This window comes from Rhopilema esculentum, chromosome 12 (genome assembly GCF_057945365.1).
Source record: "Rhopilema esculentum isolate cy_ngs chromosome 12, ASM5794536v1, whole genome shotgun sequence".
In the NCBI taxonomy this organism is placed as follows: Eukaryota; Metazoa; Cnidaria; class Scyphozoa; order Rhizostomeae; family Rhizostomatidae; genus Rhopilema; species Rhopilema esculentum.
The window spans coordinates 8510175-8523727 of record NC_142826.1 but is presented as its reverse complement, the minus strand read 5'-3'; the positions used below and the strand labels follow the sequence as shown (position 1 = coordinate 8523727).

Genomic DNA, 13553 nt, shown 5'->3' with positions numbered 1-13553 from the left:
TTCTTTGCTACTATATTTCAACGTCTTTTCTGAAACAAGCGGAACAACCCATTAAAAAGTGGAAATGCGAATTAATTGCCCAATAGGATAGTAGGTTTGTCTATAATATATGGTGAAACAGAAAATATAGTGGTTTGTCTGTTTTACCATGTAGTTGTATCCGTCAAAGTTCGCAATCCCTTCATCACAGTTGTCATTCTTTTTAATATGTTACGTGAACGTGAGATTCGGGGTACCCGGTCAGTGGTGGTGCAAGACTGGGGGCGGACTCGACATCACTCGACGCCATTCGACTCGCTCGACAAGATGGCCTAACGACTCGATTTTTCACTCGATTTCTTGTTGATTAAAAAGTCGAGTGAAAAATCGAGTTGTTTGGCCGGGGCTTAAAACATACAAATTTGAATAGAAAAGATATCAACATCGAAGTGAAATAATTTGGTGTAAAATCTCAGCACTAAGTCCATAATTGACAGTCACTTCTGTTGTAATACAGTGGATAAGGATTAAGTTTGGAATGTTTTCGTATGGACTTCAGCAGAGCTCAAATCACAATTTGTTGAACAGCTTTTTTAGATTATTCATTATCAGTCATAATTACTCAGGGTCCGTGCCAAAGAGAGGGGGTCATGGCCTCCCCATATTTTTGCTAAATAAAATATTAAACTCAGCTCAAACTATTTATTTAGATAATTCAGTAGATAACAACAAATACATTGAGCCAAAGTCAACAAATAAAACGGTGTCAGCAAAATGTCTGCAACAATTGAAGCTAGAGGGGGAAAGAGGAGCCTTCTTGTAACTGCTGTCCCCTTCAGTTTAGGATCAGTGGCGCAGGCATTGTTACAATTTTTAGAAAGTCAGTTGACTGAGAAAAGTTTGCCAACATGTGAAATGTTTTAAAGCACAAAACTTGATACCGCACCTTTTATAAACTTGGTAGCTGGGAAGTTGTTTTTCAATGAGCATGGCCAAATCACTTTGATATATACCTTATGTATTAAGTATTAAATGGTCAAGATTCTTGGTGAATTTTTTTTACTTTGGCTTAATACCCAATACAAAAATGTAATTGTTGGCCTGAATATCTGGTCACATTCACTGATATTAGAATTATCTTCTAATATCAGTTACCAACTAAGTGTAACAGGCCAGCTAATGTCCTCTAAAATATCGAAACCAAGTCTTTGAAACAGGTGTACTGGTCTCTCTGCATTTTCATGCTTTCCAATAAATGCATAGGGAATCAGATCTAAGGGGGTAATTATTTCTGTTATCCTACCAACAACAGCTTTTGCCAAACCTTTTCCCCTTTGATTTTCTTCTGTTACAAGCGCATGTATAGCCCCTTTTTCCGAACAAAATACCCAGGACACAGGGAACGCAGATCTAATTTTAAAGGCACCAATAATCCATAATGCATACTTTCTGCACTTTGTGTTAACATATGGCAAGCCAGCTCCGAAGAATGTTGATACGTTGTCAATGCAAAGAAGACCTCTTAGGCTCTTTAATCGTGTATCCAGTTGGATTTGAATAATGTGCTAGATTTTTCCCAGTAGGCAAGACGGCCATGAAAACTGACGCTATTTCAAAGAATTTCTTTTTGTCTTCCAAGTAGTGTTTCATCCCTTTCTAAAATATCGCAAGTCCAAAGATCAGACGAAGTGGGCAGTTGTCTTCACAAAATAAACTCTTCTGCTCTCTCTGATCCAAAACTCTGTCTCAGTACACTTTCTGCATCTTCTCAGTTTCTACGGAGGAAGCAGATCACCACTTGGGCGATATCAGGGTACTTCAATGTGAAGAAAATCTCGTCGGTTAGGACATCTTTTGTGAGTAGTTCTGTGGGATGAGTACTGGCTGCGACATAAGTTAGCAAGGAGACCTCATCATATTCAATTTCATGTCACAGCTCCACTACTGCAATCTTTCCCCACCAGATCTTACCGTACAAATAGAGGAGGCCATTAAGTCTTATGAGTTTTGATTTCAGGTCTAAATCTCATGACATTGACCACGAATCTTACGTATAATGTAAACAATCATCTAACAATTTGATAACAGAAAATAACCTTTAGGCCATGGGACTGTTACAGTGAACTTTTAAGTTTCCATGTTAATGTCTTTACTTCAAATCAATAGCTTTTAATTCTGTTTCTAAGAATAAAAAATATAAACTGTGCAAAGTATGCTAGAGACATAAATATACATAGTTTGAGAATTACCAGATAATTATCCATTCATGTTAGCACTGGTAATGACAAGTTGATACAAACTTGAATGATTATTATCTGTCTTTTTATACTTCTTTATTACATAATACTTGATTTATAAGAAATAAAACACCCTATGTAAAATAATTTTGCATAAGCATTCACTGACTATTATAAAAGAAATAGCAGTTTACAATGAAGTATCAAATCTCACTTCTGATTCTGGTTCTGTTGATGCTGGTTGATAAGTTAACTCAACATCTGCCATATTTAAAAGATTTTTAAAATTATCATCATCGTCTGTTACTATATTTATTTTTATTCGCTCATGATTGACTGTATCTTTCTTTTCTGTGGGTTTTGCATGCTCTTTTAGTAAATTGGTGCTTTCATTTGCATCATCCTCACTTTCTGAATGTAAATTTGTAGGCCTTTCATTGTCAGATAGACTCGAGCTTCTCTTTTCATTTACTAGAGCTACACTGCCTTCGGCAACATTAGGATTATTCTCAATGGCAGATGAAGCAGGTTCTTTGACAGCAGAATTAGTTGTGTGGGAGACAGTTGTGGCTGCATCAACAGCATCACTGCTTTCATCTTTGTATTGGCTTTTTTCCAATGCAGAGTCAGGTGTTAGTAGGGCGGGGCTGCCAGTGAAGGCATATCGTCTTTTGGTAGAATCTGAAAAGAAATGGTGGCATGTAAGTTATGAAATTTGTTGGCTTATAATTTAGGAATATGCGACTGTTCAACTACCTGTGCAATCACTTCCAGATGTTCTCGCAGCTAAACTTTCAAGTCCTAGGTGGATCAATAAGAAGGAGAATGCCTCCATTCAGTGGCCTGCCCAAGGGGGGAATAGGAGGGTCCGGATCCCCCCACTTTTCTAAAATTGATCTTCGAGATTTGTCCAAAAATGATGTAAAACTCGTTGGGGGTGGGTGTAGTATACTATATGCTTGTGTCAATAACAATTGTAAAATACTTTGCTATTTACCGTAGCTAACATTAATCAAATAATGGGGAGAAATTTTGCAAAAAGGGCGTTTCCCCGAATTTGCGAGTGTCTGAAAGGCGTGGCCCAAAAAATTTCTGGGGGCTCCGCCCCAGACCCCCTACTGCTACAGCTCTGGGTACGCCACTGCCTCCATTTCTATTGCTTTACATGCATTTTCTGGGATCTACTACCTGCTCTTAGGAGTTACTGATATTGCATTTACTGATAAGTGATTTGAAAAGTGATTTGAAAACCCAAACTATCATGCAAACTTGTAGTAAGAAAATAAACTGTATTCTATCATAAATTAAGGAACAATTTGAGTTATTTAAAACCTTCTAACAACTGAAATAGTAACCGACAAAATTTGCAACCTGCAAATCATGAAAGTCAATATTGGAAACATCAAATTGTTATTACAATACCTATTTGCCTCCTAATGCTTTTCATAGGATTACAAGCAAGAGGAACTTGAGTCTCTTTGAATGAACTTTCAATATGTGAAGTCATGGCTCTTACAGTCTAGCAAAAGAAAAATAAAGATGAAAAATGATATGTATCTGAGTATTCTGTAAGCAAATAACATTGATCATGGAAGGTTGATCAAAAAAGTGGTCCATTTTCTGGCATGTTTGATCATAGCATAAAGACAAAGACAAAAATGTTAAGTTTATACTTCAACTTAATCAGGGTGAAACTAAAATCTAGATAAGTATATAAAAAAAGATGTATTCTTATTTTAGTGTGTCGATCCACCATCTGCCACTCGAATCTTTTCATATTCATTCTTTTTATCATGAAAGGCTTATAGAAGGAAACAATTTTTTATCTTACCATGGTTAATGCTGCATTTAGAGTATGCCTTGCCATAACTTCAAGACTTTTCAGAGCTGCATAAGCTGCCTCACCAAACCCATCATACCTGTAAGAAAAAAAATTTGAATTAAAAAACTTCAGTTTAAAGGAGCAGACACATGAAAATTACTGTTACCCATCTGCCATGTAGTGTTTGATACCATTAGGCAGTTTGTACATATGTTTTCTTTTTTGTTCACATTTAAGCAAGGTATAGTTTTTAATGGAAGCAAATTCAAACTTACATGATAAAATATAAACCAGTTAGCATTTGCTGATAGACATCATTGGAAAGCTTTATTCGAGTGTAATGTTTGATTGAATCCAGCTCCTGCTTGTCTAGCAAACTTGTCAACCTTGGGTCATCAGATTCAAGATGTGCAAATCCACTCCTGGCAATCCTAAATAATGAAAAAAACCATTTGCAAAACATGCATACTTACTATAAGTCAAGTTAAAAGCTACTGTTTGTAGGCATGCTCATTTGGAAACCAATGGTTGGTGTTTATGATGTCAAAGTTCATGAAAAAAAAATTGAAGGAAAAAAATATTCTTTATGACACATACCTCACAACCATTTTACAAAAGCCAATATGTGATGATTCAGTCATTGCTGAAATATTGCTGTTATAAACACTAAGGATTGTATTCAGAACATCTGATCTATGAACAAAAAAATTATCAATAAAGCAAGAGAAAATGGTATCATTTTTTATTTAGACCTTTAATGAAGGGGACAGAGAATTACCTGATTCAAAAAAATTTATCAATAATGCAAGAGAAAAATTGTGTCATTTTATTTAGACCTTTAATGAAGATGGCGAAGAATTCTAAAAAAATTACCCTTACTGTAAAAATACAGTAAAATGTCTGTGGTGCATAGGGAGATGGAGCCTGTTTGTATTGAAGTTTTCACTTTGCAGTCAAAGAAAGAAGACTTTGTTTCTAATTCAAACAGCTCAAACATATACATAGATTAATTCAAAGTTACAAAGAAGCCGTTTATATAACCTAGGAAGTTCTTCTAGAAGGTTTTGGTAAATACAATCGTCCAAAAGTTCTCGTAAGTTCCATCTGAATGTTCTAGCATAAGGTAAGAAAGCTGGCTCTTTCTTGAATGTTCTTTGTATATATCTGAGAAGAGTATTCACTTTCCAACCGTTTGTTGGTGAAAATGTAAGAATAAGATAACCAGACCACTTTTATCTACTTTGAACCCAGGACCCAACTTTTTTTAAGAAATTTTCACAAGGAGGACAAACCACCTTGATGCAGCCAGTGCCATTGAGAGCCAGCTTGAGTCCAAGAATGATTCACAAAATCCCCCCCCCCCCCCAATGAATAACAAAGCAATAATTCCTTGCTTTCATTAGCAACTTGACCTTTTCAATCCTGGAATACCTCATGATTTATAGGAACTGACTTATCTATACATGCTCTTCCTATCTCTTGCAGGCCAGAAATATCTTTGCCAGGGCCATCAGTAACAGCCAATGCTACTTATTGGCAAGGGCATTTTAAGGATCATCCCTGTGAAAGAAAAAGGTATGTTTGGACCATATTCTTAATCACATCAAAGTTTCAACTTGCTTGAATAAGGTGCGAACTATTACCTTGAGCTTGCTGATATCCGATTTAGAATCTTTGTAGATGCTTTCATCAAGACTGGTTTATCAGATTGTTCATGTCTTGATAGCGCACGTTCAGTCAATGCAGAAGATGTAGCTGATAGTGGCTGCAACAACAAAACTTTTGAGAAACAACTGCTTATAAGTAGCAAATATTCTAATAGCATGCTGGTGAAAATATGTACTGACAACTAACAGGGTGATCGGAAGGTGCAACGCAAAAAAGGATAAGCAAAATTTAAACTTATATTTTAATACCTATGTGTTAATACTGGCTTCTTACCTTAAAATGATCTTAGAATACATTTTTCACTTACTTTGCATAAAAATATTTTTGAGGTATTTACTATCTTCTCATAGTTGAATAAAAGTCTATCTATCTTGTCTAGCACACGCCTCCTTTTGTGAAAATTGAAGCTACCAAGAAATTTTCTCTTCACAGGTTGAGATATAAACTTATCAGTAATGTATGCCTTTTGTTTCTACAGCCAATAAATCTTTAGCCTAACGAAAATAAACTTCTGAGAATGCTAGAAATGAATTTATTGGAGTAACAGGGGTAATTTGCTTAAAAACGAACTGCTGGCCTATATATTCTTTTTAAAAAAATTCAGCAGTTAATAAACATTATAATTATAGTTAAAATTCATTATCCTAGATAAGAATCTTTGGTACCTTTGATTTCACCTATAAAACTGTTGAGTAACAATGTTGTACCTGATTGATGCCACATATATACTTGTGAGAATGCCAGTTTCTCAGTATAACTTATACAGTTAACCTGCACAAGTTTGACTCTCATAAGTCTGCTATTTCATAAATCAGACAAAATGGCTTGGCCCCAGTCCATAAAAGCTATCAATTTTCTGGGAGTGTTATTTGGACTATTTTAAGTCCCTACGTAAATTAGCATTACATAAGACGTCAGATTTTTGCACCTAAACCAAGATATTGCCATAATAATGACTCCCGGAAAACTTTAGAAAGCAAACACATCTTTAAAAAAATAGGTGTAGTCGTGGATAGGGGCAGCACTCTGGAATTCCTGGAGCAACCTTTGCAGACAAAGGGGTCACATGTCATAGCCAACCATGCATCTGCAGAAGAGACATGGTGACTTTGGAGGCGGCTAGCAGAATAGAATATCTAATGATAAGTTAAATGTTGAAGCATTTGGATAGAAAACCAACCATTCAGTTACTATTTTTGATGCTGAACAGGCATCTGACTAGTATTGTACATGTGATGACATACTTGTTCCATCATACTATATACTTCACCTGTGATGCGTCAGACAGATTATCGATTTTCAGTTTCCCAAATTGTGCAAAAGTCAGACTACTTTGTATGGTTAGAGGCTCCAAGGAGATCAAACTTATGGAAGTTTGACTTTAATCCCACAGTTTGAACTTACAGGTCAATATATCAAACAGGCTGAAAATCTTTAAATATGTTTGCTGTTATGATAAGAGGTAGATAACATAAAAAGTTATTTAGATGCTAAAGCCATTTTTTGAAATGTTTCAAAATAGCTAGACTGGTAATGACAGGTTTTTTAACAAAATACTAGATAATATTATTTACCTCATGATAAATTGATGAGTTTGAAAGAGAAGGTATTCTATATGACTTCGCAAAAGGTGTCTCTCGGTTCGCAGCTGCTTCCTAAAAGGCAAATATTAAACAAGCTTACAGTACTGAGGCAAAAAGTCTGGCATCTGAATTTGTGGGTGCTACTTTTATGGAAGAAGACAACATAAACACATAAACAAAAACTTTAATTACAAGAGGTGATAAAATTAGGAGAGCCAAAGAATAAACAATTTCTATCCTCAAATTAAGCTCCAGCTCCAGAAAGGTACAAAAAAGAGAGATCAAAATTTACTTCAATCTAGCTGAATGTGATCTAAAACTTACTAACATAAAAAGAAAACTAAATTTAGAGCATCTGGCTATAATGTAGTTACACTCAAATACTCTCTTATACTCTAGCTATCTTCTGGCAAGCTGCTTGAATTTGTGCTCAGCACTAGTGGTGGCTTTTAGCTTGGTGGAAGAGTAATCAAGGTGTTCAGCTCATAATCTGAATATTGTGGGTTTGAGGTCGAGTTTGGATCACTTTTCACAAGCATCCAGCCAACACAGCTGCCCATCCCTTCAAGGGTGGTAAATAAGTATGCAGGTAAGTCATTTTCAAATTTCAAATTGGAGACACAAGCTGCAGCCCAACATCAATAAAGCTGTTAGTAGTTGGAAATAAAATTCAACATACCTTGTTGTATATTGACAACAGGAGTGTTTCTAATTTACCCCCTCCCTAAAAAATAAAAGTTTGAGAGAAATAGACGAAAGACTTTCCAATGTGTTCAACTACAAAGAACAGTCCGATTCTGGAAATTGCCAGCAGGAAATAGTAAAGAAAAAAGGCATGTCTGTATGGGTGTTATTCTCTTTACAAAAAAATTAAACTAATTTTAAAGACAAGAAAGCAAAAAAAGATTTGAGCACAAAGAATATAACGTTTATAAGATTCAAACAGATTATTTATACTCACAGTAAGTATCCTACTTCCAATCAAGGTTAAATAAGCAGATATCAAAGATGGTGCAAACTGGAGCACAAATAACTGAGTCTGTATACCCCCATGTTGATATATTTTAAATAAACCTTCATGTAGAATACCATCAACCTAAAAATGAATCATTGCATCAATGAAGAAAAATATGCATTCTTTATGTAGATAAAAACTTTGACAAGTATATCTATCTTCTTTTTTCATCATTCCTTTGTTGTTTTGTTTCTTATATTTACCTTAAAAATCATGGATTGATGGTGACAGAATTTTATGCATAAGCCAAGGCAAATTTTTTAATAAAAATTATGAACAAATTGATTAAAAGCAATTAACAATGTGAGAAGATTCCAGAGAGACAACATATATGTCATGAGATCTTACCTCAAATGATGAGACATTTTCAAAACTTTTTATAACATCTTCAATAAGAAGCTCATATTTTTCACAATTTTGAATAAAACCTGTAAGATTCCCTTGCTTCTGTAAAAGACAAAACAGGGCTAAGGTCACTTTTCCATTCTGAAGTGATAGCACACATAGGTGATAAAACACCATAGATCATTGATCAATGTATATTTTCTAAGGTGAATCAAGTTGAATTACTAATCCATTGCATTTTTGAATGCCTTGAGCGTAGGCCATGATTGGTTGCGACAAAACATGGCCTACACCATCAACATACCCTTTTGTGTAGTGTGACCCACCTGTTGGCGTAGCAATTGCCTAGTACAGAGCCATTTGGTGTAGCAATGGCTTACCACATATCAATTTGGTGTAGTAATGGTATAGGCTTGGTGTACCTTTGCACTACAAAATAAAACTTACAGAAAGAAAAATTGCATTAGCCTTGCACTTAAAACTAATGCACCATGATTATTTTTGTAGCTATTTTTGAAAGTGTGCTTTCAAGATAATTTGGCTGAGATAAAATATTTATATTGACTGCATTCCCTTTTCATGGTTAATTTACTATACAAGATACCTAAATCATAATCATTGCCAGCATTGATATCCAGGAGAAACCAAAATTCCCTGGGAATCCAGGAGAAGAAAAAATTTTTTATCAGTTCCAGGGCCATTGCTATTGTGCTCAAACCCTCTTCAATGACAAAATTGGTGAGCCATGGTTTATTTGCCAACAAGTCTCAAAACTTGCTGAGGAAGGACCCCTACATGGCAAAAGCTCCTAATTTTTTAAAGGCAAATATGCAAAAATAGTTGCAAAAATAATTACAAAAATAATCTTGATGTTTGTTTTAATACAAAGCTAATGCAATTCTTCTTTCTTTAAGTCTTTTGTTGTAATGCAGAGGTACACCAAGCCTACATCATTGCTATGCCAAATTGCTCTGTGCTAAGCCATTGCTAAGCATGATGTACACCATTACTTTGCCAACAGGTGGGCTAACTTTGTGCCAAAAGGAGTGCCAATGGCCTTTAGGCTAGTTTAGTCACAGCCCCTTATTTCATTGAATAGACTATTTCAAGGTTTTGCTTTACTTAAAAATTAGCTTAGCCAGAGATTCTCAAACTGAAATAATATTTCAAAGCTTGAGACATTATTACAAAAATACTTTCCTATGTATTCTTACAAAGCCTAAACCATTATAACAGAGAGTACTAAACTACCTTACAAATATTAAACTGTAACATAACATTAAATACTTTCTTACAGTAACAACACAGGGTCATGTAAACATTCAGTCTCTCCATAGTAATTAAAAAGTTTCTTTTTAAGCAAGGTACACAGACAACCTTCAGCTTGACATTCCATTGTAGTGTAGTCCCAATGCCCTTTCAATGGTCAGGATTCCAACAAAATTATTTCACTGGGCTCCTCGAGGTTCACTTAATTGAAATTCTGGAAAATTCATTTGGGTGTCTTTTAAAGGTTGTTTAGGCCTACATTCACAAAAATGTCCTTTAAACCATACAACGTGTAGGCCTAAAATCAACTTGGGTGCATTTTATCTTTCATTCAGGCAGCTCAATTATCTTAAAGCTTGATTATTGTGGCCTAATGTTGCAATCTTCTGGAGTTAAGTTTACAAAAATACAAATAAATTTCTCATTGTTTTTTGTCAGAGTTGCTGGTCTTTCTAGAACTCTGCGACCTAGAACACCTACATCTTTCTAGAAATCTCTAAATCTCATCCTAGCTTGCTTTTTTGTCCTGAGAAAAATTACACAATTTAGAAATAATAAGGCATTTATTATAACTTTTTGAACTTGTCATTTCAAGATGATTACTGACAGTATTCTTTAGAAAGCTGATGTATGAGAGAATAAAAAATTGATAGCATCTACCACCACAAACAGAATATAACCAAGCAGTCAATGCCTTCGATAATAAAAACTCTGTCCCGCACCTCTATTAGCCTAACGAAGTCTGTAAATTCAGCTCTTCCAAGCAACTGCTCCCTGCTCATCTCGTGATCATTGATGAAGAAAGAACCGAATCAATCATTGGGGTGTATACTGAAGAAGCTAACAAGATAGAAGTACCGGGTTTCTTCTTCCCAGTTATTACTTCCTAGTGTTATTACTTCCAACTGTGTCAACATGGATACAGATTTTCGGCTTTACATTGTGCTTTTGTGACTAAAAATTTATCATTCATGCATCTATCGATGAAAATTCTATCTTCTTGTACGCTGTTGTTAGTAATCAATTATTTAGCGAAGTTAACAAATCCTAAATTCTTTTTGTTCGGCTACATTTCATGATCGATAAAAATGCTAATCAGAGGCTGATAGGAAATGGCAGACGAGAACTGCATGTGCTAAAACGAGGTCTGTATATATCTTTTGATGGGAACCCAGAATAGAGAGGAGGGAGAAAGCAAATTATTGGCGAAAAATGATTTTGATTGCAGACAAAAGACTGCTGTTGACTTCTGGTAAGTAAATTTGTGTCTTTTTTCCAATTTTTTACCTCTTTCTTGAACATATTAATTTTGAAAGGCCATATGTCTACCCAAGGGTGCATTCCGAGGCCTTCCCGTCGTTCAGTTCAGTGTCACTTTTTTACACCCATCTTTCCAGTTTAAGTATTGATCAGTTGATTGTTAAGTTGAAATATCCGTATTACATTAACAGTCACATCATTGCTCAGAAGACACATTATGACAGCAGCTGTACCAATTGGTTTTGGACCGATTCCTTGCAAGAAAGGAAAGCCGAGGAATTTGGATAAGGAGGTATGTATGTTGTCCAACAGTGCATCTAAATACCCCTTCAATTTGCTATGATGAATATTGGGGAAGGTACATACTCCCCAATCCTTCCCGTGATGCTGTCTATGTTCAAAGTTGATGTGTAACTTTGATTTCTTTAACTGAAAAATAATTTATATATGTTTACGCTTTGAACTTAGTTCTAAGAAAATGAAACATATTGAACTTTAGTATGCATCTAAATAACAATCAATGCAGCCACTAATTAAAACCATCCATCAAGAAATGTGTTCCTTCCAACCCAGAGTCCTATTTAATTTGTGGAGAACATAGAGCCAGAGAAGAGACAATGTGCCTATTGCGTGTCTTGATTCTAACTGAGCTCTCTTACAGATTTACATACTTGTAAATACAAATCAAAATGCTGATTCAGGATCAGTTAGGATGACAAAAGGATTATGCTATGCATAAAGAAAGATCTGCAATTCCGGACAAAGATTTTGAGACAAAATTCAATTTTTGTAATTTCTACTTTACCTTGCCCCTGTAAATTCGAACCGCCTCCTTTCCCCCCTGAAGCAATGTTGGATTTGTAGCTCTATCATTTCTCCTTCAAAATCATGTGTTCAACATTGAATTGGGCAAGGGGGGGGGAATTAGTTTTTAGAGGAAAGTAAAAATAAAGCTTTTCTTGAAAAGTCTCAACCATTTTTGTCCGGGATTATAGGCATAGAACTGTAGAAACTGAGAGGCCATTTACACAATGGCAGTACCACACTGGCATGAAATGACACAGGCATGATACATTTTGTTTTTAGGCCATCCGTTTTACACGATACCGGTACCATGCCGAAATGAAAAGGTGTTAATACAGATTAAAACCATGTTGATAGCCATACCAGTAGGGGTTCATGCCAGTATGGTAATGACATCGTGTAAACGGTTCATACCAGCATGGTACCGAAATCATTTCATGCCACTTTCAACATAAGGCTATGAAGTATCGAAAGTGAGTTTATTTTTCATTTAGAAAAGCGTGCCAATTGATAGAAAACAGCAAACAACTTTGTGATCTCACATGGTCAAATCAAAATTATTGTTGGTCTCATACAAATTAGCTTACCACTCATCTTGTAAACAACTGCTCACTATATAAGGCGTTCAAATGAATTGATTACTCAACAATTCTCGACAAAAAGGAAAGAGACTAATGACAATCAAAAACCTAAGCGATTTTGAAGCTAATGGAAGAAATTTGAACAATGCCATAGTGTCTGTTTTGTTATCTTGTATCCTTCTTCCTTTTTTGTTTTGCTTCGCATTTAATTTCACATTGAGTTTCAGTTCTTTGTTTACACACCTTCTTGGAAGTAAATTTACAGGCACAACACAAGCGCACAATAGGGCAATGATAAATATATTGTCTATTGTTTTTCTAAGCGATATGATATCATACTGGTATAGTGTAAACAGGGCACAAGAAAACTTGAGGATTAACCAATACCAGCATGGTTTCATGCTGGAGTCAAATCATACCCGCATGGCACCAACATAGTGTAAACGGGTCCTGAGTCAGCATAACCTATATTGCGAAGTTGAAAACAATGGTGAAGGGAATGTCCTATAGAATGTGATATATATGGTGCCTAACAACAATGCTTTCAGAATTGAAATGCAGGGTCCTTATTGGAAGCACTGATATTTCCAAGGGTAAGCCTGTTATACATTTCTGCAAGGTCTGAACACATTTTTTCAAGAAATTTCCAAGCTCAATTGTTGATTGTGTGATCAATTTAGTTAAATGGCCAACATGCTTGTCAACAAAAATAAAGCTAAAACTATAGCAAGAGTGGTCAAATTTTGCATGGGGGAGGGAGGCTTGTTCTAAATTTTGCAAATTTTTTAGAAAAATATTGCCTTTAGCTTAAACTCCTACTGCATCCCTGTTTTTGATATGCATTATCTTTGTGCATCCACATGAACACAAATAATTGTTTGCTATGTTAAACTGCAAGCAACAGTTTGGCCGCTATGATCTGATTCCCACTCCAGCTTCCCCTATTGTTCAGTTGTTATTCAACACAATCGATATCCTATTTCACTATTT

At 35.4% G+C, this 13553-nt stretch overlaps 2 protein-coding genes and 1 long non-coding RNA gene across 3 annotated transcripts in view; 2 read left to right on the top strand and 1 right to left on the bottom strand.

The window, feature by feature from the left end:
• Positions 1-2216: 2216 nt before the first annotated feature.
• LOC135681530 (uncharacterized) lies at positions 2217-10994 on the bottom strand. Its single transcript, XM_065196051.2, has 11 exons — positions 10641-10994; positions 8653-8751; positions 8251-8385; positions 7969-8013; positions 7281-7361; positions 5682-5803; positions 4636-4731; positions 4314-4469; positions 4048-4135; positions 3639-3735; positions 2217-2897 (listed from the first exon to the last, which is right to left on the bottom strand). Exons 1-11 carry the CDS (start codon positions 10698-10700, stop codon positions 2407-2409), a joined length of 1470 nt encoding a protein of 489 aa, XP_065052123.2. The 5' UTR covers positions 10701-10994; the 3' UTR covers positions 2217-2406.
• Positions 7349-13553, top strand: part of LOC135681538 (uncharacterized) — a 21953-nt gene continuing 15748 nt past the window's right edge. Inside the window, exon 1 of the long non-coding RNA XR_010515617.2 lies at positions 7349-7878. This is a non-coding gene — a long non-coding RNA (uncharacterized LOC135681538). The remainder of the gene's footprint in view (positions 7879-13553) is intronic.
• The window catches only part of LOC135681536 (large ribosomal subunit protein uL10m), a 3694-nt gene continuing 1159 nt past the window's right edge, over positions 11019-13553 (top strand). The window contains exons 1-2 of the mRNA XM_065196059.2: positions 11019-11170; positions 11370-11470. Coding sequence (XP_065052131.2) covers positions 11131-11170; positions 11370-11470 — 141 coding nt within the window. The 5' untranslated portion in view covers positions 11019-11130. The remainder of the gene's footprint in view (positions 11171-11369; positions 11471-13553) is intronic.

What these genes read in the sequence shown, in the direction of transcription:
- LOC135681530 (XM_065196051.2), bottom strand. Translation starts at nt 10,700, where the DNA reads ATGAGCAGGGAGCAGTTGCTTGGAAGAGCTGAATTTACAGACTTCGTT. An exon ending in ACTTCGTTAGGCTAATAGAG is followed by an intron (nt 8,752 to 10,640) that starts GTGCGGGACAGA and finishes TGTCTTTTACAG; the next exon opens with AAGCAAGGGAATCTTACAGG. An exon ending in TAAATGCAGCATTAACCATG is followed by an intron (nt 3,736 to 4,047) that starts GTAAGATAAAAA and finishes TTCTTTTGCTAG; the next exon opens with ACTGTAAGAGCCATGACTTC.